Source organism: Urocitellus parryii, chromosome 1, assembly GCF_045843805.1.
Source record: "Urocitellus parryii isolate mUroPar1 chromosome 1, mUroPar1.hap1, whole genome shotgun sequence".
Lineage (NCBI taxonomy): Eukaryota > Metazoa > Chordata > Mammalia > Rodentia > Sciuridae > Urocitellus > Urocitellus parryii.
The window spans coordinates 282,184,882-282,211,898 of record NC_135531.1 but is presented as its reverse complement, the minus strand read 5'-3'; the positions used below and the strand labels follow the sequence as shown (position 1 = coordinate 282,211,898).

The window sequence follows — 27,017 nt, the reverse complement described above, 5'->3', positions numbered from 1 at the left end:
GAGTGGGCATGGTGGGTGGGCGGGCAGGGCCACTGGTGGCTGGGTGCTCTTGGTCTCCCTTCCATGGCTATGGTAGCCCTTGCAGCTCAAGAGCCACAGGGCGGCTGAACAAGGCAGACATTGGAGCCTGTTGGCCTCCCTGGTGAGCATGCTGGAAAGGCGTCAAATAAAAGAAGAAAGGCGGCAGGGTCCTTGAAAACAGGACTAGCAAGGTCTCTGGAGGCCATTGGCCATGTGCTTTGGGAGCACGGCTTGCTGGGGCCGGTCCACAAGGCACCACTGTTCAGGGCATTCACCTGGGTGCACTGGCCGCCTTGCGCAGGACCTTGAGCTGAGCTGCCACTGTTGAGTGCCAAGGAGGCCAAGCTGAAAGTTGTGTCCAAGGCCAGCCCAGGGCTCAGGGATCCTGACCACTCACACATACAAGGGTCTGAGTGTGGACGCCACAGTGTGGAGGAGAGCAGCAGCCGCAAAGTCAGCATGGACTCTGAGAGCCTTCACGCCAGAGGCCATCCCCACCCAGAGGAGTGCCACTCTGCACGGAAGCAGGACAGTGCCCAGTCCTGCTGGAGAAGGAGGAAGATATGGCATTGGAGCTGGGCTTGGGAAGGGCAGCAGCTGGCCTGCAGGCCAGACAGAAGTGCTTGCCAGGGAGGAGCAGAGGCGCAGCGGGACTGGGGCAGGCAGATCTGTGCTCTGGCAGGGGCTCTCTTTCTCATGCAGAGAAGAGGTGGTGGCCTCCTGGAGGGAGCCCTGGCTGGAGCTCTGGCCTTACCTGGAAAACCCTGTGGTTGTCGAAGCCCAGAGCCGGCCTGCCCGAGGCCCCCCTTCTGCGGCCTCCCTTCTCCAAAGTGACTTCCCTGATGTGAACCTGAGCTGTCGGGTTCCAGGCAGCAGGGATGGGAACCGAGTCCTGGCAGCAGGGTTTTTGGTGACCAGATGCCATCGCAGCCCAGCTGAGTCAAGGGTGCTCGTGCCTTGCTGGGGCTTCAGGACAGCCATGCGACTGTCCTGTGGGGATTGAGAGCTGAGGTCAAAACACGGTGGCTTGTGCTAGAGCTGCCTTCGCTTACTTCTTGGTCTTGAGTAAGATCCTTCAGCTCACAGCTCACTAGCACTGTGATGGGCACTGGGATGTGGAAGGGGAGCCCGAGCAGCTGCTCCGTGGGTGTAGGTGAGATGCAGGGGCCAGGATGAGCCAAGGCGGGTGAGGGGCCTCCCACCACGGAGGTACAGTAGGCCCTCGTACACAGAGCCTCCAAGCAGGAAACTGGTCTGTGTCTGTGTGGTGTTGGCGTCTCTCGGTCCACACCAGCTCAGGTGAGTCCCCAGGTGCTGGTCTGGGGCCTTCTCCAGAGCTCTCAGAATCGCAGAACAAGAGGGCTCTGCCGCAGGCTGGGCACAGGTGAGAGTGAGTGCTGTCCGCTGACCTTCTGCAGGGGCTTCTGCTACTTCAACTCCGTGGCCGTGGCGGCCAGGCTGCTGCAGCAGAGGCTGAGTGTGAGCAAGATCCTCATTGTGGACTGGGTGAGTGGCACGGCCCCTGGAGGAGCTTGCTTGCTGCAGAGCTGGGCGGGCGGGGCTGGGGAGGGCGGGTCTTCCCCTCCATCAGCTCTTGGACTTGGGAGCTTTGCCTTGTGGCAGCTGCCTCAGAGATCAGAAAAGGAGAGCTCCACACTGTCAGGAGTCCACCTGATGGCCTCTGCCAGCGGGCGGTGTGTCCTGGGCTGCCCCCTGCCTAGAAAGGAGCCTTGGCCCCAAGCCTGGAAGAGCTGGGCGGTGAGGGCCAAGCTCCAGGTCCTGTCCTGCCCTGAGCTGGCTCTCCATTCTCTCAGGACGTGCACCACGGGAATGGGACCCAGCAGGCTTTCTACAGTGACCCTAGCGTCCTCTATGTGTCCCTGCACCGCTATGACGATGGGAACTTCTTCCCAGGCAGCGGGGCACCTGATGAGGTGAGCAGCAGGGTGGGGTTTCCGGGAGGCTCTGCAGGTGTGGGGCTGTGCAGCCAGGTGGAGGCCAGCCACCTGCCCATGTGGCAGAGCAGGGTCCCCATGGCTGAAGCCCAGATGGCCGTTCCAGGCAGACCCCAGGCTGGCTCCACACGTGTGTGCCAGGCCTCTCTCTCTGAAGTACAGGAGACCCCGACTGGGCAAGCGGAAGTCCTCAGGACTGTGGGAGCGAGGCCGGGGCTCCTCCTCCAGGAAGGCCCTGCCCTGGGTCAGCCAGCCCTCCAGGCCCTGTCCTCAGGGTGCCCTCCCGCAGGAGCCCGCCCAGGCCTGTTGCCCTCAGTGCTACGTGGCAGGCTGGGTCACAGAGCTGGCCTTCGTACTGAACACAGGTCCTGGAGTCAAGAGAAGGCGCCCCGCTCTAGGTCCCTGCTTGAGAAGAGGTGGGACGCTTTCCAGGTGTCCTCCACCCAAAGGCCCTGACGAGCTGCACATGGACCGGAGTAGCAGGACCTCAGGAATGCCCCTGTGTGGGGCCCAACAGGCCCCTCCCTGGCCCAGAGGCCAGCCACAGCTGCCGTTCCTGCAGCTTCAGGGCCCGCAAGGCCTACAGTGCTCCATGGAAAGTGCTTCATCGCTGACTCAGCGTGTCGGGCCAGCTCTGCACACGCAGAGACATCCTGAGGGCCCAGGACACACAGGCTGTCCCTGTGGGGACCCCAGGACATGCCCCAGCCCAGTGCCACCTGCAGTAGGTGTTTTCCTAGAGGGTCTGTGACGTGGATTTCTTTCCTTTGGCCACAGGTGGGCACAGGGCCAGGCGTGGGCTTTAATGTCAACATGGCTTTTACGGGTGGCCTCGACCCCCCCATGGGAGACACAGAGTACCTGGCAGCCTTCAGGTGAGTCCCTGGATTTTCCCAGCAGCCCTCAGCCTGCATGGAAGAGCTGTTACAGAGACCCAGTGCTTGGGAGCAGGGGTGGGACCCTGCAGGACCAGCTCAAGTGCCCAAGTGTGACCTCTGGGACTGTCCACTTACTTGTTCCTAGTTTCCCATGTGCCAAATAAAAGGACTGCATTTGCGTCCTGATAGTAAGAAAGGGAGGGGGACAGAGGTGAGGGCTTTCCTGCAGAGGGGGAGGGTACTGGGGTCACTAGTGGAAAGACCTCCCTGTTGCCTGTTCTCTTCCACGCCCCTGTGCCGTGATGTGAGATGAAGTGAAGGCTTTTCCTCCACGTGTAGAGGTCAGGAGGCAAGACCCTGCTCTCATCCACCTCCCCGCCCGCCCTCTGGTCGGCAAGCCTGGCGGCAGGCAGGTGTTAACTTTTGTCACCCGAGGTCACAAACTGAAGCAGCTCCTGGGAGAAGAGTGGAGGGCCGGGCAGTATGGCGTCCTCACCAGTGTCAAGTGGCTCTTCTACAAGGGCAGGTTCTGCCCCCCTGGTGCTGTGGGCTACCAGTGAGCAGTCACAGCCCAGTGGGTTCTGGCCCTTGGTTTTGGTCTGGCTGGGCCTGGCAGACCTTCAGTCTTATAGGGGGCAGTCGGTGCGTGGCTTCCAGATAGTCTCACCGACTCCCCCGCTCCAGGGCCGTCCTACCCTGAGCTGTGCGCACACAGGGCATTGCGCAGGACTTACCCGTGATGCCTGGCTGGGTGTGTGTACAGCTCTCTGTGTGTGCCTGCCTGCAGGTGGTGTCCACATGCCTGTGTGTTTCTGCATGGCGTGTGTGTGCACGTGTCTACCCCACACAGGTCCGTGGCTGTGTGCACATGCCTATGTGACATGTATCTGGGGATGTGAGGACATGTGCAGGCGTGTGCATGACTGGGTGAGATTGCACAGCCACACCTCTGTGAGAGTTTCTGTGCAGAGCACCCTGTGCTCTGGGTACCCTGGGTCAGTCTCATGCTCACCCTGAAGCAGATCCTGGTTCCAGTTCCCATGGGAAAGGTGGTTGGGTCTGCTGGTGCGAGTCCCCTGGTCACCTGTGGGTGACACAGAGGAGGTCAGCGGCTCGGCCTGGTCTGCAGAGACAGCAGCAGCCCATGCTAATGCCCATCCGCTGCCTTCCCTCCAGCCCCACCTGTGCACATGGTGTCTCCTGCCCCTGGCTAGCGGTGTGTAATGCTGACCCTGCTGCACCTCAGGTGAGACACCTGAGATCTGCACTCTGAGAGCTGAGCATGTGAATTGGGTGTCACATGTCCCATGCTGGGCCACGTGGGTGTGCCACCAGAGCCACGTTGCCAGCAGCTGAGTGCCCTGGGGACCCTCTGCCTCAGGTTCTTTCTCCCAGAAGCCTCAGGAGCAGCGGCGCCTGGCGGGATTCTCAGTTGTGCGCAGGCCTCTGGGGTGGAAGGAAGGGTGCAGGCCACACCTGGCCCGCCCTGAAGATGCACTTCCTCCCCAGGTGTTCTTGACCTGCCCTGTGTCCCGCCAGGTGTGTGCGTGATGGCACCTGGTGGAGAGAGCTCTTGGAAGTTTCAATGGCCTCTTTGAAAAAGAAAATTGTTTCAGCGTTTTTTTTTATTGATTTAGATGTAAAATAGCACTTTGAAGTTTACAATTTATGGTTCCCTGGGCACTGGACGGGGAGGAAGGGTCAGAGGCTGGTTTTCCCTTTTCTTCTTCAGCCGGCCCCTGCTGGGCGGCCCCATGGGACAGTGCCTGCCTCCAAGGCATCCCCTTGTTGTTCAAACCCGTGGCCTGCGAGGTTGAGCTTTGAGGGGATCAAGCCTTGAATGAAGAAAAGATAAGAAAATTGCTACTAATAAAATCCAGGAGCAGCCGGACACTCTCTCCTCAGGCTCGGAGAAGAAAAGGGACCTTAATTCACACCAGCCCCAGGGCCAGACAGGGCTTTGAAGTCTGCCGAGCGGAGGCCGAGTGCCCCTGCTTGGATGCAGACAACGCTGTGCGTTCTTGAGCCCTTCCCTCTGTCACGGGTGCGTTGGAGTTGGGGTCAGCTCTACGCAGGGTGGATTCAAATGTGGCCTTGTAAAGCCCTCCGGATGTCTGTGGATCTGGGTGCTCTAGAGTGGACAGGGCCTTCTCAGTGAGTGGCCATGGGCCATTCTACTCCCCATCTTCCAGGTTGTAGTGTGACAGTCACGGCCCCTGAACGCCATGGCACTGTCAATGCCTGCACTGACTTCAGACACCTGTCTCTGACTGGAGAAGCACAGGGCGGCAGGATTTTGACTGTGCAGAGTGTGCCCCCTCCAGGTGGCCTTGGCAGCCACAGCTCTGAGGTCAGCACTGGCCTGTGAAGGAAGTCGGGTCCGTTGCTTCCTCAAGGCAGCAGGGCCCCCACCAGGACACACAGGGGTGTCCTATGTACAAGTTTGCTTGGGGACATTGCAGAGTTATTTTAGAAGCAAAAAATTTAAGTAGAATTCCCAGAGTTGAGAAATCTCCTGCTTCACTAGCCATGGTGGACCTGCATGGCCCTGCCTGCCCACCAAGGTCCAGACAATGGAGAGAACCTTGGAGGGAGGCCGGCCCTGGGCAGCCAGAGGCTGCACACAGTGAGTTGGAGATGACCCCTCAGCCCTCTGCCGTGTGCCCAGCTTCCCGGGGGGGGCTTGGTGGGAAACGGCCTGGACATGCCTGTCTGACTTGGTCCTGACGGCTCTGTGAGGGCTCTGGTGCCTAGTGGCGGGTCTGCCTCCTGGTGGCCTGGCTAAGGTACCGGACATGGCGACGGAGCCTGGGGAGGAGAAGCCCAAGGGGCAGTGGGTGCCAGGAAGTACAGGGTGGGCAGGTGTCCAGTGGTCTCCAGCTGTAGGCCTGCAGGAGGTGCAGGGCACCAGGTGGAGAATATTTAGGCTGGGACACAGGGACCCTTGGACTTAGACTCCAGGAGAGTTGAGAAACAGTGAGCAAGTGTCCATCTGAGTTGGCAGTCGGGTGACCAGGAAGGACAGATGCCCTGGTGTGAGAAGAGAGACAGTACAGGCACTCTCCTGAGAGCCTGGGGAGACAAGCAGGTAGAGTCCAGCCCGTGGAGGCGAGGGTCGGACCTAGCGGAGGCGGCCGGGTGTCTGGGTGGGAGGGGTGCTGAGGAGTGGGAGTCCCGTGGGAGGCAGGGAAGCACCCTACTGTGGGGGCTGCTGCCGGGATCCAGTTGTTGCTGGGCCTGAGGACACCTAGGGAGCCCAGGGACTTTCCTGGCATGAACTTCATTTAATGATGAATTTAACAGGACTTGGTCGTGGAGGCAGGATTAGGAATTCAGTAGCTCAGCAGCCCTCAAAGCAGAGCTGAAGCCCACCTCAAGCTCTGCAGAGCAGCTGTGGGGGTGCTTCGCGGGTGACACGGTGTCTGCACTCACGCCTGGGGTTTTCACTGGAAAGGCGTCCTAGCTTCGCTGTCCCCAGCAGAAGCAGGAGGCACTGTGCTATTCTGCTTGAAGAAAGAGGTTATGTGATAAGAACTCCATTAAGATAATTAGAAACCAGCCCCCTGGGACTGTCTGGATGGTGGAAGCAGGGAGGGTAGCCTCAGAGGCCTGTGGAGCATGCCCTGGAGACCATCCCACACCACCAAGGCCACCTCCACCCTACTGCCAGCCAGGCCACCAAGGCTGCAGTTGAGCCACCAGGAAGGACTGCTGACAAGGTTCATGCATGGCTGGGCAGATGCTCTGCTCAAATGTCCCACACTGTGCCAAGCAGCAGTCAGCCTGCTGTGACAAGCCCTGATGGGCACGCAAACACCTCCTGCCTCTGGGGCTGGGTCCTGTCTGAGGAGCAGGACGGAAGCCGTGTGGGGCAGAGGTGGACAAACTGCAGCTCGTGAGCCGGTCCACAGGTTGTCTTCCCATGTTTGTATGCCATCTGTGGCTGTTTCCACAGCGACCTTGAGTGGTCCTGGCTGAGGCCACATGGCACCACAACTCACCATCTACAGTCAAGCCTTTGGCAGGAAACACCTGCTGACCCCAGCCTGGTAGTACCCAGCGTGCTGCAGAACCCTAGTGATGGCCCTTGGAGCCCCCCGACACCCACACCCACATCCTTCCCTGGATCCTTCTCCCCTGCTGCGGAGGCTGCCGGTACAGGTGCCCTCAGAAGGAGGAAGAACAGGGACAGAAGGAGCACCTCGACATCATGTCGGCTCTATGTGAGAGTCCCAAAGCCAACCAACCACACAGTACACGGGGAAAACTGAAAGTGTCCCTTTAAATTCTGGGACAGCATGCAGTTCCTAGAGGAAAAGGCAGGTCAGCCCCTGAAGCTCGGGGAAGAGTGCCAGGAGTTAGTAAATGCCATGGCATCGAATCAAAACGATTCTGCAGCAAAGGAAGGATCAGGAATGTGAAGACGGAACCTACAGAATGGGAGGGACTCTGAGCCAGCTGCTCTTCTGACAGCGGATCAATATCCAGAATATATAAAGAACTCAGAACAGCACCAGGAAAACACCCCCTAATAAATGGGCAAATGAATTAAACAAAAGAAGAAACACAAATGGTCAACAGACATGAAAAAAAATGTTCAACGTCGTTAGCCATCAGGGAAATGCCAATCAAAACAACACCGAGACTCCCTCTCACACTAGTCAGCCTGGCCGCCATCAAGAACACAGAACAGTGCAGATGCTGGAGAGGACCTAGAGAGAAAGGATCCTGCACACTGCTGGTGGGACTGCAAATCAGTACGACCGCTACGGAGATCAGTACCGAGGTGCCCCAAAGGACTGGGCACGGGACCCCCTGTGACCCAGCCGTACCAGGGTTTATCCTGGGGAATTCAAGTCCTTGCACCACGTGAGACACACACACCTGTGTCTGTAGCAGCACAGCCCACAGCAGCCAGACCATGGGCCCGCCTAGGTGTCCATCAGCACATGAGTAGATAAGGAAAGGTGCTAGAGACACACATAATGGAGTTTATCCAGCCTTGAAGAAGAAGGAAATCATGGCATTTGCAGGAAAACAGATGGAATCAGAGATCATTATGTTAAGGGAATGAACCAAACTCACTTTGTCAGGAGTTGGATATTTTCTCTTGTGAGGAAGGTAGAGAGGAAAAAAAAAGGTCGGGGGTAATCGCATGAAAATCTAAGGGAGAGCAATAGAGGTAAGGGACCAGGGGTGGGAGGCAGGAGGGAGGGGACTACTGGGGAGTGACAATACCAGGTTATATTGTCACATTGTGTACATGTGAAAATGTGCAACACAAACCCCAGGTCATGTTCAACTGTGAGGCACCACTAAGAAACTGGGGAAGAAGAGGAGGAGGAGGAGCGCACAGCAGATGCTGGGAAGCTCCGGGCTCCTCTGCCCGCTGGTTGGGACAGGTGCCACCACAGGCCCAGGTGGACTGGTGCTCTGCAGGCAGGCTTCTCGGCACCGACCGGAGCCGACTGAAGCCGCGTGTCCTGCTGTGCAGGGCACACGCCCCTTGCTGCTGTGGATGCTCACCCTGAGGCTTGTTGCAGCAGGCACACGTGTCCCCTGGCATTGGGGGTGAGGCACTGTAAGAGGCTTGTCCCTACTGCTCCTGCAGAGGGTGGCAGCCTCTCACTCCCACCCTCGGAAGCTGGAGGGGCTATTCAGTGGATCACAGTCTACACTGGCTCCCCTCAGCCAGGGTCCATGCCTCTGACTCCCCTGGGCTGAGGGAGAAGCCAGAGCGCTTGGTGTCCGGCCCAGCACCTGCCGCAGACTCATGCCACTGGGGTCCTCGGAGGAGGGAACGGCACAGCTGCAGGGCACCTTTCTTGGCCTGTGCCAGGAGCACAAACCCAGGTGCTCATCCTGGAGCTGGGGGACGTCCTTCACCTCCCTCAGGGCCACTGCTGCCCCCTGGAAAAGGGGCCTTGACGCCACCCACCTGTTCCCGGGAGACTGAAATGGGTGATGCTCATGGGCCAGCACAGCCACCCCGGCGGCACCTGAACCTGCATGGCTCTGTGGCTCCCCGGCCCAGCCGTGTCACAGCACGTGCCAGGTGCCGTGCTGCATCCTGACAGGCTGCTTTGTGCTTAGCTGGGGGTCCACTTCCCAAGCGGAATGCCTCAGCAGGGTCCCGACCCTCCCCAGGAGCTGACGCATGCTTACCCCTTCCAGAGAGCTCTCGTAGGTCGTCAGCTTGTCCCCAACCACCCTCGGAGTCCATTTTGTTTTGCACTCAACTTTGCATGTGGGTATGGTCCCTGGTTGTGTGCTTGGGAGCTCTGCAAGGGCAGGAAGTCCACACGGGCTGCCTCCCAGCAGAGCTCACGGTGCCAGGACCTTGACCATGCTGGGTTGAATGAAAGCCCCAGAACTGCCTTGTCCTCGTCCTTGGGCAGCAGGCAGCCTGAGCCCATGAGCCCAGGCAGGAGGAGGAGTGGCTCGGGGCAGGGCTGGAGGACTCGCCACACAGGCACGTGGCTGTACCCCTGCCTCCCCGTGTGAACGTGGCCAGGCTGTGCTGGTTACAGATGGCCTCCCAGTGTGTGCAGGGAGCAGCCTGTCATGCGGACCTGGGCTGTGGCTCTCCTGCGGAGCTTGTCAGCCTGGGTGGAAGAAATGAAGTGCACCATGGTCACACTTGGTAATCTCCTTCCCACTGACCGTGAGTGGGCCGAGAGCCTCCCTGGCCATGTGCTCAGCTGACCTGGTGACCCTTCTCTGGCCCTGCAGGACTGTGGTCATGCCGATTGCAAGCGAGTTCGCCCCAGACATGGTGCTGGTCTCATCGGGCTTCGACGCTGTGGAGGGCCACCCCACGCCTCTCGGAGGGTACACGCTCTCTGCCAAGTGTAAGTGGGTGTGCAGAGGTCACCTTTGCTATGTCCCCCACCGTCCACTCATGTTTATGACCCACTGTGTCCCTGTGTTAGGTAACAGGACGAGACGGCACTACAACCCTCCCTAGCTCTGGGTCCCAAAGAGCAGAGAGCAGCTGCGGGCTGCAGGGCAGGGGATCCCGGCCTGTGCCCTCGGGGCTAGCTGCCCGGGAGCCGGGAGCCAGTGCACAGTGCGCCTGAGGAGCATGCAGGCCCCAGAGCTGACACCTGCTCTGGGCGTGTTGGTTCTCTGGTGCTGCTGTGCCATGGGAGACGAGGGACGTGGGTGGGGTGGGGCTGGGAAGGAAGGCCACGTTCCCGAGCCCTCAGACACTGGCCACACTTACAGTGCTGGAGGAAGGACAGCTGGAGAGCTCTGCCCGTGACGGCTGTGGCCTCCCTCTGTGTTGTCACAGAGACTGGTCGCCTCCCCACCGACCAGGAGCTTGGAGATTGCTCTGTGGCTGGAGCTTCTCAGGGCCATGAGGCCTGTCCTGGTGACTCCCCGTGAGCTACCCCTGCTTCTTGCCCTCCATTGGTGCAGAAGGTTAGGGTGGTCGTGGACACACCAGGGCTGGAAAGGTGGAACCTAGGTGGCCTGAGGGTGGCTGCCCTTTAGCACAGGCCTCTTAAAGCCCATCTGCCCTAGCCATGGTGGCTAACAAAGTGACCGGGCAGAGGCAAAGAGCGCCACTGTGCCTATCTCTGCAGTGTCACCCAGGGTGCCCTCCTACCACAGTCGGAGTTCTCCAAGGAGACCCCACAGAAGCCTGCAAGCCGTGGCACTGTTTCCACCAGACAGACCAAGTCTTCTGGAAGTCGGGCCCACCATGGTCTGCAGCTGGCACAGGGCCAAGCCAGGATCGTGGCCACTGGTTTATTAGGGTTCCTCTGGCTCTGTAGCAAGCCAGCCTCCAAGGCTGGTGACTATTGCTGCCCACCAGGAGCCCTCTGCCAGGCTGCTGCTGTGGGTGCAAGGGAGACTGTGACTTGCCCCCAGAGCAGATGCCCAGATGTGGTGTAGGAAAGCCCTGTGTGGCACAGGTGGCCTGGGCAGTACTGTGTGCAGAGCACATCAGTTGCCAGAGGGCCCATGGGCCTCAAGCAGGATGATCTGCTGCATTGCAAAGTCCAAGGCTGAAGCCACGCCTCACTCAGATCCAAGGGACCCTGGGACCATCGCTCCTCCATGGTCTCTGCTGGTGTGGCGTCCCTGCCTGCCTTCCTGGGAGGCTCTGACCCACCGCCCAGCTTCCCTCCCTGTGAGTCCCTTTCCTGTTGCAGGTTTCGGGTACCTGACGAAGCAGCTAATGGGCCTGGCTGGTGGCCGGGTCGTGCTGGCCCTCGAGGGAGGCCATGACCTGACGGCCATCTGCGACGCCTCTGAAGCCTGTGTGTCTGCCTTGCTGGGAAACGAGGTATGGAGACCTAAGCCCCCAGAATGTTTCGTACCGCGGGTTCCAGGCCCGTGTGCCCAGGAGCTCCGGTCAGGGGACACGGAGTCTGTGACCCTGTGGGCCGCTTCACTGGGCTCTCAGTCCCGTGCTGAATTCTCTCCCCTTCTGCTTTGGCAGAAGTCTGCGGTGCCAGCAGCAGCAGGAGAGGGTGGGAGGCAAGCAGGCCCTCCATCTGCAGGCGCTGCTTGCCCACTCCCCGCCATCTTGGTCACCTCGAGGGCCTCGTGGTGGGAGTCTGGCCTTATCTATGCTGCTGGCCCCTTGGTGCACAGTTGGTTTCTGTAGGGAATTCTCAGCTAGTTTGGAGTCACGTCTGTGGGTCCACAGCCAAGTCAGTGTCTCGGGGATGGACAGGCCCCTTCCCCAGAAGCCTTTTCCGCCATCTGAGAGCCAGGGTCAGGGATGGTGGTTGGAGGCCAGTGTGAGGTCACCTGTGGCCTGGGCTCCATGAACTCGTGGAGGATGGGACTGCCCCAGGCTGTGTTCACCATATATTGGGAGCTGTGGCATTACCCTGCCCACTGGGCTGCACACCAGGCCCCTAGTAGGAACACTGTAATGGCAGAACCATCCAAGAGTGTCCATGGTACATGGCAAGACCCCAAATGTGCAAGGCCACACCTATGTGCAAGACCCTGAGCTTGTGTTATGGAAGGCTCAGGTCAGGCATCCCGGCCATGTTGTATGGAGGAGAGGTCACCCACAGACCTGGCTCTGAGGACACCCCATGGAGTCAGAACTCTGGGCTGCAGTCCTGGGCCCCGGCCTCTGGCCATCTTCAGAGCTAGCGGAGAAGCTGGCAGGGGTCCGTGTGGGTGGGGCAGGGCGCCAGCAGCCCTGTCCTGTCTGGCAGCTCTTCCCTCGTCTTGGGCAGCCCTTGTTTTGATGAGAATCTGGAGGGACGGAGATGCGAGTACGTCCTGTTGCTGGAGCCTGCTCAGGGACCCCTGGGATGAAATAGCAGCCTGCCTCACTCTAAAATGTCCAGAATGTTTTCTTCGTCCTTCTTCACGTAATAGTCTTCTGACATTTCCCTGTAGTTCAAGGCACCTGGTGTGACATCAGCCAGGCCAGCCCTGCGCTTCTCAGAGCTCGTGACTAAACTGCCAGCAGAGAGCTTGGCTCCCAGCCCGGCCCCTTCTTGCTTCCTCATGCGTTTGCTCTTCTAACAAGAAAATGTTCTTTCACTTAAACACATCAAACAGCAGGAAGTGCTAGCTTTACTGAGGGCTCTGTAAAAACCTCTTTAGTTCAGGAGCGCTGGGCCAAGCCCCGATATTCTGCCCTGCAGCCTTTGATGAGGGTTGATGTACAGCGTGCCGCATGATTTGGCAGTACACACCAGGCGACCAGCTGTGGCCAGCAGCGGCCGCAGGGCGTTCAGCTGCTGGCCGACAGCAGCAGAGAGAGGCACCCTGCATCCTGCTGGGACAGCGGTCTGCCGCCTCCATCTTCAGTCCTGCTCTCCCGCAGCGTTGCCTTGACTAGTTCTGGTTTACAGTTGTTTGCAGCTGTCAATGACGATGTCTGGGAAGCCACGCAAAAGATGCTGGACTGTGCCGGGTTGGGGTGGGGCCCAGAGCTGTCAGCCACCTTCCTGGACTTGCTCACAAATCCTGCTGCAGCGGGCCGCAGGGGTCCCTGGAGCGGTCTGCAGAGAAGGCTCCTGGTTGGTCCGGGAGACCGTTTTTCCTGTGGGAGGCTGTCCCCAAGGTTGGCGCTCATCGGGCCCACTGCCTGTGTACCACCACTTCACTTGACCCTGCTCCAGGGTCAGTGGCGGACACTGATGCAGGAGGGTTTCATCCAGGCGTTTAGCTCTTCTGTGATGTCCTGGTACTTTGCAGGAGTTGTGGATGTAGAAAGCTGCAGGAGCCTGGGAAAGAGTGGCACGTGAGAGCCTGGCCAATGCACTCTGCGGCCAGCTGTCTCCTCCAGGGGTCCCTTGCTCTCACACGTGCTCAGCACAGAGGCTGCCTGCCTGCCTGCACGTGGTCTCCGTACCTGCACGGGGTCCCTCCTCCCACTGGCCACTGTTCAGAGCTAGTTGGCCAGCACCTGCATATCTGGGGCCCTCAGCCCTTGCCAGTCTGACTTGGGTGCAGGACCGTGGCCCCGAGCCCTTCAGGGCTGGCTCCGTGTTCTGCTCCACATACTCCCCTGTTGCCCAGCATGAGCGAGTGCCCTGCCGTTCCCCAGCAGACCTGGGCAGCACAGGGGTGTGCTCTCACAGCCAGCAAGCTCCCAGAGAGGCGAGTGCTGTCCACCCCAGGCATCGCAGCCTCCTCCTCCCAGGCGGATCCCAGCCCCTCTGAGGAACCAGGGGCTCCTCTGTCCACTCTGCATCTCAAGGGCTGGCTGGATCCTGCCCACTAGGCCCCAGCAGTCCTGCCCTGCCGGGACTGTCACGCTGAGGCTTGGGAGAGCCCCTTCACATTGCGTGACTGGTGGGTGGTGAGAGCTGGCCTTAGAGTGGCCTCAGGACCCAGCGTCTAGACTAGTCAGCAGGGGTGTATCCTCTGGGTTATGGACTGAGGCCAGGTTCTGCAAACTTTTTTTTTCCAAAAGAAACAGTAATTTTTAGCCCTTTCATAGTTTGTTTTTTAAATCTGTCTTTGTTGGGAGAGCACGGAGACCCGTGGCTGCCTGGTCCCTGGGCCTTGGAGTCTTTCCTGTTCGCCAGCCTGCAGTGCCCACACCCAGCCACCTGCTACCCTGGAAGGTGGGCTCTGGTGGCGCTCTCAGCAGCAGAGCAAGCCGCCCTGTTGCTTCTCTATCCGCGGGGCCTGTGGGCCTGAGGGCCAGGCCTGGGGAAACACCATCTGCTGGCCCTGCAAGTGCTCAGGGCCGCTGGACAGCTACTGGGGCCCAGAGGAGGCTCAGTGGAGGAGCAGTGAGAGCTGAAGGCCCAGCCGAGAGTTCCCCACGATAGCAGCTGCACCCCTGGAGGGAAGGTGCAGGGTGAGGGAAAAGGAGCCTCAGGATGGCTGCCCATGCCTCTAGGCAAGAGGCCGAGCTCGGAGGGCTAGGGCGGGGCCTGCTGCAAAGGCTGCTTGTCTCCCGAAAGTGAGGCAGAGGCAGCACCGCCAGCTGATGGTCTGCGGGGTCTGAACTGGAAAGTTGGGTTACAGGATACTCTCAAACCTGACCAAGCCTGGGCCAGTGGCCGTGGACTCACCCTGAGCCTCAGGGGTTGACAGCCTGCCGCTGGCCCTGAAAGAGGCTTCTGGGGGGGCCCAGGTTCAGGTGCCCAGAGGGCCGGCAGATTTGGCAACCGCATTGTTGGAATCCATTAAGGTGGCAGGTGAAGTCGTACAGAGTAGAGCCGAGTGTCCTGGCAAGCACCAGCTCTGACCAGAGTGCTGCCGGGGAGCTGTACGACCTCGGCATGCTCTTCACTCTTGACTCCATTTCCTTATGTGATGAAAGACAGTCGGAGTTCCCGGGTCCCAGCCTGGCCAGCAGCCCTCCCTAAGTAGGGCACACAGAGGCTCAGGTGACAGCCTGCTTCAGTACTGCCCTCCCTCCCTCCTGCATCCACAGGGCCACCCTAGCCAGCCACACGCTTCCTGTCTGTTCTGTCGGTCCTGGGAGTGGCTGGCACTGGCCACCTGTCTCTGGGCTGGCCATGGGCAGGCCTCTTCACCTCCACAGCCCTCTGCTGGGTGGTCACCATCCCCAACTGCTCCCCCAGGAAGCCAGGCTCTTGGGAAGAGCCACCTTCCTGTCTCCTCCCAGGCCTGGAATCCATAGCTCAACCCCATTCCTCAAAGCTGTCTTCCCAGGAGGCCAGACTCCCACTCCCGGGCAGGACTCCCGCTCTGGGGCCCCCCACCCATCCTGCAAACCTCATGCCGGCTATGGTCTGCAGCCCCTGTCCTGAGCAGAGCTGCGAGGACAGTCAGTCCCTGTGGACTCCTGGTCTCTTCCTCTGAGCCGAGAGCAGCCCCTTCTCCCCACTCCCTCCCACCTGGGCACAGTCTGCCAGGAGGGGCCCCTGCCCTGCTTCCAGGGCCACCCAGCACCCAGAGCCCTGTGGCTTCTTCAGTCCCCACTGCTTCTGGCTCCATCTGAGGAGGGACGGAGCTGCTGCCCACCCTGCGGCCTCACCTCCCTTTCTCCACTCCCCCTCCAGGAGCCTGGACTGTGCTCTTCCTGCTGCCCCTCTGAGGCCTTCCTGCCCACCCACCTCACCCCCCGCACATCCTGCCCGCTGCTTTCCCGGGCACCTAGTCCCTCCTTCCACTCATTGCTTGACTTGCCTACTAACTGTCCCGGGGTGTTGGCTCCCTCCCCCAGCGTGACGCTCTTGGTGGCAGGCGGTGGCAGGGTGTTCACGCATCCCTAGTCTCCAGGCAGTGGTCGGTGCTTAGTAGGCTGCTTGTAGGATTCATTAAACAAAAGAATAAGACCGATTAGGAAGGGGAGACCCCGGAACCCAGGACGTCTTGCCCTTCCCTGCCCTGGTCTTAGAAAAGGCTGGTGGCTGCAGAGCAGAGCTGTCGACCGTGGGCGTGGGAGAGCCTCTGAGGCCACCGCAGCGCCGGGCCACATGAGCTCTGAGCCAGCGCCTGGATCACAGCCCCTCTTCCAGCCCCGGGTGTCCCGACACTCTCTGACTGAGGGGCGCGGCTCAGCCACTGCTCCTGCGCGTCCTGGGTCGGCATTCTCCTTCTGGGGACACAGGGTGGAACCGCGTTCCTCTGGTTTTCTGCCAGCCCAGAGCATCTCTGGCACGGCCTTGAACACTGCCCCTGTCTTTTCTCTTGGCTTTTGGTGACTCGCTGCCACGGGGAGATCTCCCAGAGCAGCTCAACCCCAGTCCTGAGAGCTGTCCTCCCAGGAGGCAGGACGCCTTCCCAGAGCAGCTCAGGGACGTGCCGTTGAGGACTGAGGACTCTGTCTCCATTTGCCCAGGCGTGGGCCACAGGCATGTGACAGCTTGGTGCAGCAGCTCCTGTGTCCATTCTTTATAGGCCTGTGCCCTCTGCTGGGGACAGAGATCCGTGAGCCCCAGGTGGCCAGCCTGAGGAAGGCAGGCCCTGGGTGCTGGGAAGGACACAGAGCTACGCAGGCCAGGCAGAGGCAGGCCTCGTGGCCTGGGAGGCACAGACAGGACTGTGGAGCCTGCCGCGTGCCCGGGAAGACCCAGGGTCCTGGCAGATGGCCCAGAGCGCCCTGTCGGCGCTGAGCGTGCAGGTGGCACCCCCAGAGCAAGTTGGCAGGTTGGGGGCTGAGGGGTGCTGAGGGGCTTTTTGTTAATGGGGTCTCACTATTTCTCCCAGGCTGGTCTCGGATTCCTGGGGCAAAGGGTCTTCCTGCCTCAGCCTCCCGAGTGCCGGGACCACCCCGCCCAGCCGAGGGCCTTCTGTGTAGGATGCCGAGTTCTTCACGTAGAGTTACACATTTTCAGGTTTTTAGGTGAGAATGCTCTGTGGAGTGCTGCAGCTGCGGTCCTGACGGCAGCGTCCAGGGTGGGGTGACCGTGTGCTGTCACTGGTCTGCAGCAGCTCTGACCCCAGAGTCCGAGGCCTGTGCTTTGCCCCTGCTGAGGGGGCTGGGGCTCTACTCCGTCCACCTGCAGGAGGGACCTCGGGGACCGGCACCGTTGAGCGTGGCTGTCTCTGTGGTGGAAGCACATGGCACTGCTCCCTGCTGATGGCGCCCCTCCCCGCCGTGGACACTCCTGGGTGGCTCCAGTCTGCTGGCTGCAGAGCTCTGGGCACGCCCATGAGCCCTTTGAACTGGGAGGCGCCCAGGAGAGGCAGCAGTGGTCCCAGCAAGTGCCTCGTCCACCTCGGCCGAGGGCTTTGAAAGTCATTCCAGCCGAGCCTGGCCTCCACATCCTGGCTTCTGAGGCCAGTGTCTGTCCACCTTGCTGTTGGCCTTCTCTTCCTGGGAGGTCACGGGCTTGTTCCCGCTGTGTTTGGTGCTCCCTGTTAGTTCTTGGGTCCGCGAGGTTAGTGGACAGCAAGGGGCCACACACTTGGCCTGAGCCGCCCCGCCCCAGGGCAGGCAGGTTCCACAGGTAGTGCCATCAGGAGGCACACTGTCTTTGGACGTGTGGCTGAGGCCACATCCTCTGTGGTCACTGTACCTGACCTTTTTTCCAGCTAGAGCCTCTGCCAGAAAAGGTCTTGCAGCAGAGACCCAACGCCAACGCTGTCCGCTCCATGGAGAAGGTCATGGAGGTCCACAGTAAGTGCCCGCCGTGTGCTTGTGGGGTCCCTTCTGGACGCAGGACTCCACGGTGCCCCGCCCCTCGTCCTGTCAGCTGCCCCCAGGCTGCCCACTCGGGCCTCGCCTTCCCGCAGTGGGTGGGCCTGCCCCAGAACCTACTGGGACAGTGTCGCCAAGGACTCGGACGGTGTGCCACGCAGTCCCTGGCCTCGTCCCCAGCAGCAGGAGCAAGCTTGGCTGGGCCTGCTCCTCAGCCCTGCAGAGGCCAGCACAGGCGCAGGCCCTTGTCCTCGCACTGGCCTCAGTGGCCACTGGAGGCGGGCCCACCTGTCTGGGCTGCACCGACAGTGCCTACCCTTCTCAGAGAGCCCGGGCCCTCAGGCTGTATAGGCGCCCAGTGGGCAAGATGGTCCAGTAGGGCGTGCACTCCAGAGGCCTGCTCTGGCCCCCACAGGACGTGGCTCCTGGCTGTGAGCCTCGCCACCGGGCTCCCCCAAAAGCTGCAAGGCCAGCCCACACGCAGCACCTGCCTCCCACAGACTGGCAGAGGCCCTGGGGTGGGCCTGGTGCCCGTGCTGGGAGCCCCTCGCCTGGCAGCTGGAAGGGGCATGCGTGAAGACGCTGTGTCTCGGGCCCAGACTGGGGCCCGCGGGACCTGGCAGTGACCCTGTCCTGGTGCCTCCTCCCTTCAGGCAAGTACTGGCGCTGCCTCCAGCGCCTGTCCTCCACCGTGGGGCGCTCTCTGATCGAGGCTCAGAAGTGCGAGAACGAAGAAGCCGAGACAGTGACCGCCATGGCCTCGCTGTCCGTGGGCGTGAAGCCCGCCGAGAAGAGGTGAGCGCCTGCCGCGCCCTGCGGCTCTCAGCTGGCATGGGGAGGTGGACAGGCGCTGGGCCCAGCAGCTCTGCAGCAGGTCTGGTCCACTCACAGGCAGCCGCAGCACTGGTGGGCACTGACCAGGGATGGGGAGACTGCTGCCAGGGCAGCAGCACGCCCACCCCCCACCCGCACTGCGCCACAGCGCCCGCTGCCCCTCTCCCCACACAGGCCGGAAGAGGAGCCCATGGAGGAGGAGCCGCCCCTGTAGCCGCAGAGCTGCTGTGCTCTCCTTCGTCTGTCTCGTCTTGAAGCTCAGCAAGAGACTTGCCCGTGTCACCGCATCCTCCTGCAGCGCTCTCGCAGCGCAGGGCCACAAGGCGTGCAGCGGCAGCGGGAGGCCATCTGGGTCTGGGCGCGTGCAAGGTGACCTGCAGCGTCACTGGACTCGGGCAGCGAGGAGCGGGCCAGACACGCGCCAGCCACGTGCACCCTGGCGTGCTAGGAGCCGCCAGGGATAAGGCTGTGGCAGCCTGGGCAGAGTGGCCGGGTTAGTTGACACACAGAGAGAAAGCGGAAATCAAAGACCTAACAGTACACGACACACTTGATTAAAACTGGTGCTTAAGTTTGATTCTCACCCACAATCCCACAGTCTCCGTGTAGACACTCGGCTCATCTTGTAGCTTTTTTTTAAGAGTAAGTTTTCTATGGCTCTGGCCCACCTCACGGCCCGGTGGTGCACCACGGGGGCCGCAGGTGCCAGACAGAGTTGGACAAATCTTTCAAGAAAATAACTGGACAAAACAGAACCGTGAGCCTGGGCATCGGCTTGAGCTTCTCAAAGCCATCGGAAGATGCGAGTTTGTGCCTTTTTTTTTATTGTTCTGATGGATTTTTGTGGCTGGGTTTTCTGAGTCTGAGGAACAATGCCTTAAGAAAAACAAACAGCAGGAGTTGGTGGGACCGTTTCCTGTGGGGTACAGCCTGGTGCTGGCCTGACGCTGTGAGGGCAGGTGGCACATGCCGCCGAGGGCCGAGGGCCGTGGTCTGGCGGCCTTGTTTGGCTTTATTGCTGTTTAAGGAATCTGGAGGTAGTTCCAAAAAAGCGGCAAACACTGTTGGGGTTTTGAAGTCCAACAAATTTTCAATGAATCCAAAGTGTTCTTTTTCTCATACGTCATGTAGCAATTGAGCATCTCCATTCGGTTGTGAAGCATGTCCTGGGCACACCTGCAGTGTCACGATCGGAATGCTTTTACTAAAAGCAGGTAGCATGAAGTATTGCTTAAATTTTAGGTATAAATAAATATATGCGTGTATAATATATATTCCAATGTACTCCAAGCTAAGAAACTTGATTCTTATGAGATCTTGATAAAATATTTATAATGCATTTATAGAAAAAGTATATATATATATAGAGAGAGAGAGATATATAAAATAAATGCAGATGGTGACAGTCCCTGGTGAATGGAGGACCTGTGGCTGAGCTCCGAGGTGCTTAGGGGACGGTCTGGATGAACCTCATTTGGAGCCCCAGCTGGCCGGCTTTCGGGTCAGATCACAGCTCACTCGTCCCTGGGCCTTTCCTGCCAGCGTGTACTTTAATTTTAATTATTTTCTAACAGAGCCCCTCCCTCTTCAAGCCTCCATGCACATATGTACCTAATGAGTTTTTATAGCAAAGAATATAAATTTGCTGTTGATTTTTTGTATGAATTTTTCACAAAAAGACCCTGGATAAACATTCTTTTGTGAATTTTACATTTTTCCTTACCATTTAGTAGTTTTCCAAATGGTGATAATGTCTAAATATTTTTTCTTTCTAAGTTCTTGCTTGTACTTTTCTTGACTTGGAGGTTTTTATTGTGTGTTCTGTACCGTGGGCAGAGTCTGCGGCCACCAGCTGGCTGGCAGGAGGGGCTGAGGGCGGCACCCCGCGCCAGCTCTCCCCGGTTCTGCCCAGTTCTGCCCAGCAGCCATACAGAAAGCCAGGCTCTGCCTGCAGCACTAGTAGTATTACGGGGTGGTGCGTGCTCCCCGGGCAGGGACAGCCAGGGCAGGGCCGGGCCGGGCCGCTGCACCCGTGAAGCTGTCAGGGTGGAGCTTGGCTCCAGCTTTCCAAAGACCTTTGAGGCACATTGGCCACTGTGGCTGGGAGCAGGCCCTGCCCCTGCAGTCCCTCTGTAGCCCTGCGGCCTGAGGGAGCCTGAGCTGGGGAACGGAGCCCTGTGCCTGCTGAGCTGTGGAGCATTCAGGTCCCTGAAGGGCCACCAGCCTGTGTCTGTGCTCTTTTTCTGTGACAGTAACTGACAGTCACTTTTTACTGGTAACTTATTTTCTAGCACTTGAAGCCACCAATTTCATTCCAAAGTGTGTCACATTTGGACTCCTGGGAGGAAGTTCCTATCTCAGAAGGGCTTCTGAGTGTGGTGAAGTTTACAGGGTAGACACGCAGCCAGACTGGACGGAGTGAGTGCAGATCCTGAGACTCTGGGTCGCTTGGCTGCTGTTGGTCAGTGTGAGACAGTGCTTGGAGAGCAGGAAGCAGGGCAGAGAGGTCTTGGGACTCATTGGCTCCCCCACTCCTTACTGGCCACTCTTTGTTCTGAAGCCCTCGGGGGCAGAAAGAGCTGGTCTGCAGGGCCCAGCGGCCCTTCTCCTTTTGTGGCACTGCATGGTGACTGGGCCCAGCAGCCAGCCCTTCTGACCCCTGGGTCCACTCTCTGCACGCCCCAGGGGGCCCTGACATCTGCCCTCTGCTGCCAGCGAGGCTTCTGGGGGGATGCAGAGTCTCCCTGTCCTTGAGGTGATGGGACAGCTGGGCTGGCTGGTGGCAGGTCAGCACTGGAGGGACTCACAGTCTCCTTCAGACGGAGTCGCCTCTGCCCAGAGCCTGGCCGTGCAGAAGCAGCACCAGGTAGCCTTTTATTTGGAGACACACTTGGCCCCTCTCCGTGGCCAGCCCCCAGGGCAGATGGCCGAGGGTCTGCCTGGGCCTCTGGGGCAGACCCCGGCAGGGAGGGCCCCTTTGTACATGTTCCCTGTCTGGTCCTTGGACCTGCCGCCTTTTTCTTCCTCTGAGAGGCCTTGGGGGTCACTGGCCAGGAGCCCATGAGAGCACTTTACATCCCTTTAAGGGAAACCCCAATCAGTGAGGCCACCGGATGCCTGGGGCCACCTGCCCTTGGGGCTTCCAGCTGCGCCATGACGTGCCCACGCCCCACCAGCAGGCCGCGCCCGCTGGGCCTGGCTGACCCCTGCATCCCGGGGCTCTGGTACCTGAGGGCCACTTGTCAAAGTGTTTCAGTTTTTCTTTACTTTTAGAGTCTGTTTCCAGGAGGAAGGTCGTTTTGCAGTGGTTCAGCACAGAAGCGGGCCTGCATCCTGCAGCGCAGCAGTGGACGTGTGTCCATGCTCCGGCAGAGCCTGCCTTCCTTGCTGGTGACAGCCACGTGCTCATTCCATTCTTCTTTTGTAGACTTTGGGCCCGCGTGTTTTATGGGCATTGATACATATATAAATATATAGATATAAATAGATGAATATATTTTTTTAAGTTTCCTACACCTGGAAGTTGCATGGACGGAACGCCAGCATGTCCTACATTGTATACAGATTTGCACGCCAAACTCGGCAGCTTGGGGAAGAAGAAAAATGCCTTTTTGTTCCCCTCTCATGACATAGAAACCCTTCTGTAGAACAAAACAGAACCTTGCAGGAGAGGAGAGGGGAGTTTGAGTCTCGTTGAACTTATTCTTAAAGAAATTGTACTTTTTATTGTAAGAAAAATGAAAAGGACTACTTAAACATTTGTCATATTAAGAAAAAAAGTTTACCTAGCACTTGTGACATACCAATAATAGAGTTTATTGTATTTATGTGGAAACAGTGTTTTTAGGCAAACTGCAGCTTCGGGGGAGGGGGGCTGCCCCCCCCCCCCCCCGCATTTGGTTTGGAGGGATTTTGTTCTGTTTTCTGTTGTTTCCTTTTCTTTCCTTCCACAGGCCAGGCGTGCACCGCCGCCACCGGCCATGTGACCATTTGTTCTGATTGAGAACTGGGGTCTGAGGACCCCCTCTTGTGCACACGCCTGGCTGTTGTCACGGGTGGTGTGCGGCCTGAGCGGCACAGGCGCTGGGCCGGGAGGCGTTCCCCCAGCGCCGCGTGGCTGGTTGGCTCGGCCTCACCTTGACGTTGATTAAAAGTCTCCTTCTCAAAGCAAGTGAGCAGTTCTGTTCTTTGGTGTGTGTGCTCCACGGTGCAGACACGATTCTCCAGTTTGTGAGAATGACAGACCTAAGTCATAGATCCACGCACATCCACACGGAGGGGCCGAGCCGGTTCACCCAAGAGCCTTTCCCAGATGTGGGTAAACAGGCGGGGCCTGCGTGGGCTCCACAGGCCACAGCCACCGCCAGCGCCTGCCACCGTTTCCTGACTGCCTGGACCTGCCCAGGCCCCTCTTGCTTGGTGGAGCAGGAGGCCTTGTTTTGGGATTCTCATCCTCACTCTGTTCTGTGTGGGTAATTTTTCACGAGTGCAGTGTCCTGTAGCCCCAGTGCACCTGTCCCTCTTGTGGTGTAAATAAAGTCTGCATTGATGCCTGCAGCTCTGGTCTCTCCCAGTTGCGCTCGCCATGGCTCCCTGCGTCTGGGGCCTTGCTGGGCTGACTCGCCCACACCCCAGGGATCCCTGGGCCCGGCCGGGGCCCTGACCTCTGCATGGGAGGGTCCCTGGGCAGTGTCTTCGTCTTAGACTTGCAGTACCTTGAATCAGTGCCCTCTACCCCCCTGAGTGGACCCGGCTGGAGTGGCCTCACGTGAATGAGGCCAGGGGCGGGTGGGGCCCAGGCCTGGCTGCTGCCCACGACTGGCACAGCTCCCTCCTCAAGATGCGAGTCCACAGGCGGCGGTCACAGCCCCTGTCCCTCCATGGCATGTCCTACTGCACAGCCCTGGGCCCCTGCCTCCCAGGACTCATCCACTGGGCAGTGGAGAAGCCCAGCCACCTCTGGCCAGCCTGGGCCAACTCAGGTGACTTCTGGTTCCAGCTGGCCTCCAGGAAGGCCTGCACTGCTGCCCTACAGGGCCATTTCCTCTCCCTCCTCTACCCTGTACCCCAGGGGCGCTCAGCACCCGCACCTGCCCCCAAGTCAGTCTCCTCAGAAGCTCAAGTGGCCACACTGGAGCTATGGGAGCAGAGCTGCCCAGGTGGCCTCCACGCAGCTGGACGCCCAGCCCTGGTGGCCCAAGGCCACAAGTGCCAGAGGCACCGCTGGCAGCTTAGGCTGCCAGACTCGGCCATCGGCTTTACCTGCCCCGCAGCAGGTGAGGAGGGGCCTGGCCAGAGCCTTTACGAGGCCACAGGGACTCCCCCCGAATGGACTCACTCCCTGGCGACCTCTGTGTCCAGAACAGGCTGAGGGGAGAGAGCCCTGAGTCCCGCTCAGGCACTCAGCTTCAGACGCCGTCCCCTCCTGACCCGTTCTGGGTGGGATGGAACCCAGGGCCTGGCTCATGCTGGGCCAGCCCTCCTCTAAAGTCATGGGCTGTTTCTGCCACGTCGAAAGAACGCCAATAAGACCCGAGGGCTGGCACGGGGCCCCACGCCCAGCCCCTCCCAGGCCCCCTGCCTGGGGAAGGGCGAGTCCACCTCTGGTCTTGCACTTTGGCACACTGCTCCCCATGAAAGCAAAGCCTGGTGTGTTTTCTAAAGCCCCGCCGTGGGGTGGCGCCGTGGTGCCTGTCTGCAGCTCGTGAGGCTGCTGGCCTATGCTCAGGATGCCCGCCAGGTGCTCGGCCTTCCTCCGCACCACGGCACCCCTGTGCCCAGCAAGGCTGCCCTCCATGTGACCAGGCCCCTCCCCACTCCTACCACGTGGGTGGGTTGTCCCTGGAGTTGTCCCTGTGGGTCACACTGACCACCACGAGGCCTGAGACTCTGGCCCGTCTGGCGAGTGTTCTTTGCTGTTTGGGTTTTCAGCTCACATGGCCGTGGAGGGCCAGCCACCCCTTCTGTGTGACAAACTACCCCAACTCCAGGGCTTCCAGCAGCAGATGCTGGGTGTTTCTGGGGTCTGAGTGGCCGGCCGGTCCTCTGGTGGGGGAAGGCCCCTCGTGCAGCCCCATGGTTGCAGCAGGTTCTCTTTCCTCGCCAAGCGGGCATCCCACAGGCCACCGCCCAGCTCGGCACAGCGTGGCCACAGCACGTGATCCAGACTACTGTCTGTGTCACCAGACTTGAGAGTGACATCCGTCACCCCTCATGGCTGGGGGAGACTGCCCTCTCCCGGGCAGCTGTCCCGTGGCACCAACAGCAGGAGGGCCACGGGCATGTTTTCAGGCTTGTGCATCTCATCTGCCAGCTCTGCCTTCAAGATGTATCATAGTTCCCCTGGCCACATGCCCTCTCTGTGCTTTGGCCCTGCGACCCCTGCCTGGCCCTGCCACTGACACCCTTGACTCTGAGCAGTGACCCCAAGACCCCAGGACCCTGCTGTAGCCTGCAGACCAGTCACTCAGCTGGACCCAGCTCTGCAGAGGCCAGCCAGGCTGCCTGCTTGTCTGTCTGTCTCACCTTCTAGAATGTCACTCCCGCCTGTCCCCAGAGAGCAAGGGCATCAGTCAGCCTGTCCCGTGAGCCTGGGCTCCACCTCTAGCCCCGTTGACCTGGTGGTCCGGAGGCTGGTCCTCCGAAAGGCGACGCTCTGGCCAGCCAGCCCTCAGAGGCCCCTTGGGTCTCATGAAAAGATGGGAGAGGGTTAGAGGACACCAGCCCCGGGCTGCGGCCGGGTGACCCCAGGTCTGTGTGTGGTCCGTCCCCCATGATGAAGCTATCGCAGATACGGCCACTTTGGGGAAGACAGGTTCCCACCATGTGAGTTCATCTGGTCCCACGGTACCCCAGCAGAATGTCCGGGAGCAGTCTCTCCTGCAGTAGGAGCCCTGCTGGCCACACAGGAGCAGCTCTGTCCATCCACCAGCTGGTAATTGAGGGGGTACACCCGTCCAGACAGCCCAGGCAGATATCCAAAGGAGGAGCCACCACAGGCCCGAGTGCCCTCCTCCTGCCTCCTCCCTCTGCCTCTGCTACCCCCACTCCTGTCCCCTCCCACCCTCCAGCTCTCTCACTGCCCAACAGTGGCAGCTCCCCTAGTGTCAGCAAAGAAGCCGAAGCAGGTAACTGAACCCAGGTCCTAACAGCTACCAGCTCCGAGCTTCAGGTAGAGACTCAGTAAAACACCACCCCTCCAAACCCAGGGCACGTTCCCAGCTGCAAACAGCCTGTGCTCTGGGTGGGACTCTGGACCCTGAAAGCCCTCTATGCCTCAGCCACCTGCTGGCACCTGCCACTCAGCCCCACCTGCAGCAGGACCAGAGAGGTCCGGGGTGCAGACAGAAGGTACGCTGGGGGACCGTGGGGGAGAAAGGGGACACTGATACTTCACACCAAGTGTCGGCATGAATCCCAGCACGTCCAAATGTGACGCAGAGCCACACGCATGTTCTGAAAGCAGGCTGCAGGCACACTGCCCTTCTCTCCACCGCAGGACCGAATCCCGGCAGGTTTGAAAGGAGCAGAGGACGTGGCCGACAGAGTGGGCACTGGTCAAAGCAAGTCCAGAGCCGAGGCAGGCGGCTGGGTCACGCCTCGAGTGGTCCAGTCAGGCAAGAGGGCTGGGGGCAAGGTGGGTGGGACAGATGGGCCACAGCTGGTGACTCGTGGCCAGGTGACACTGGGGCTTCATGATACTGCTGTCTTCTTCCACGTGTGCTTGAGATTTTCCACAGAAATGAGGAATCGATGAGGAGAGCATGGGCAGATGTGACCATAAAGCACAAATGTGTCTCAGGGACTTAATGACGGGGTCTGAGTGAGTGACGTCCACCAAGACCAGCAGGAGCCGCACAGCAGGACTCGTGTTTGTGTCAATCAAGTGGAGTCAGGGACAATCCTTGCTATGAGACGTGATGTGACACCCTGCTCAGAGCCCCACTCAGCAGCAGCCATGTCCAGTGGTTTGCAGGGCAGTGTCCCCGCAAGACACCTGTCGCAGGGTGCCCAGAACCTTGCGTGGCTGTGCCAGCCCGGGTACACCCCCAGGCAGTCCCCAGGACATGAGCCTGCGGAAGGCGCTCACTGTGGCATCCCTTCCTGAGAGCCTGGACACCCAGCAGCTGTCACCCTCGGGCTCGGGGCAGCCTGCAGCCTGGCAACCTCACCAGCTGTGTCCCGGGAGATCCGGGCTCCTCTGTGCCCCAGGCTGTCAGGACGGCGTGCATGCGGGCAGCCTGAGGGGGGGCTGGGTCTCAGTGGGGTGCCTGGAGTCCTGGCCTCCCTCCGCGAACGCACCTCCAGGACCGTGCTTTGCTCCCAGTCCCCGGTTCAGGGTCCACGTTTCCTGCGTCCTGAGAGCGCTGTTCCTTGTGGGGGGCGGGTGTGCTCCTGAGGGAGGCGGTGCCGTCCAGCTCCGGGTCACAGACTGAGCTCCCCTTGAGGTTGGCCTGACCCTGGGGGCTCAGGGCGGGGGCTGCCTGGAGCTCAGTTGCTCAGGGCGGGCAGGAGGTTCCCACCTCCTCTGGACCTCTGGCCCGCAGCTCACAGACCCAGGGCCACTCCCAAGGATGGCCCTTCTGTCCCCACTGGGAGGCCCCTGCCAGGACATCAGAGTGACCAAGTGAGGGTCACAGCTCATGGGAGGCCATCTCCTGACCGTGGGTCTCCAGGGGAGCCTGGGGGCTTAAAAGGGTCCCGGCCCCTCAGCCCTGGGTGTGAGGCCCTCTGGGAGAGGCATGGGGCCATTGTCAGGCCCCAGGGCAGCCCCCG

At 60.1% G+C, this 27,017-nt stretch overlaps 1 protein-coding gene across 1 annotated transcript in view; it reads left to right on the top strand.

The window, feature by feature from the left end:
- The window catches only part of Hdac4 (histone deacetylase 4), a 254,151-nt gene extending 231,359 nt beyond the window's left edge, over positions 1–22,792 (top strand). Inside the window, exons 20-27 of the mRNA XM_026379669.2 lie at positions 1,440–1,527; positions 1,836–1,955; positions 2,754–2,851; positions 9,587–9,705; positions 11,017–11,150; positions 17,303–17,387; positions 18,062–18,203; positions 18,417–22,792. Of these exons, the coding sequence (XP_026235454.2) occupies positions 1,440–1,527; positions 1,836–1,955; positions 2,754–2,851; positions 9,587–9,705; positions 11,017–11,150; positions 17,303–17,387; positions 18,062–18,203; positions 18,417–18,456 (826 nt within the window). The 3' untranslated portion in view covers positions 18,457–22,792. The remainder of the gene's footprint in view (positions 1–1,439; positions 1,528–1,835; positions 1,956–2,753; positions 2,852–9,586; positions 9,706–11,016; positions 11,151–17,302; positions 17,388–18,061; positions 18,204–18,416) is intronic.
- Positions 22,793–27,017: the final 4,225 nt, after the last annotated feature.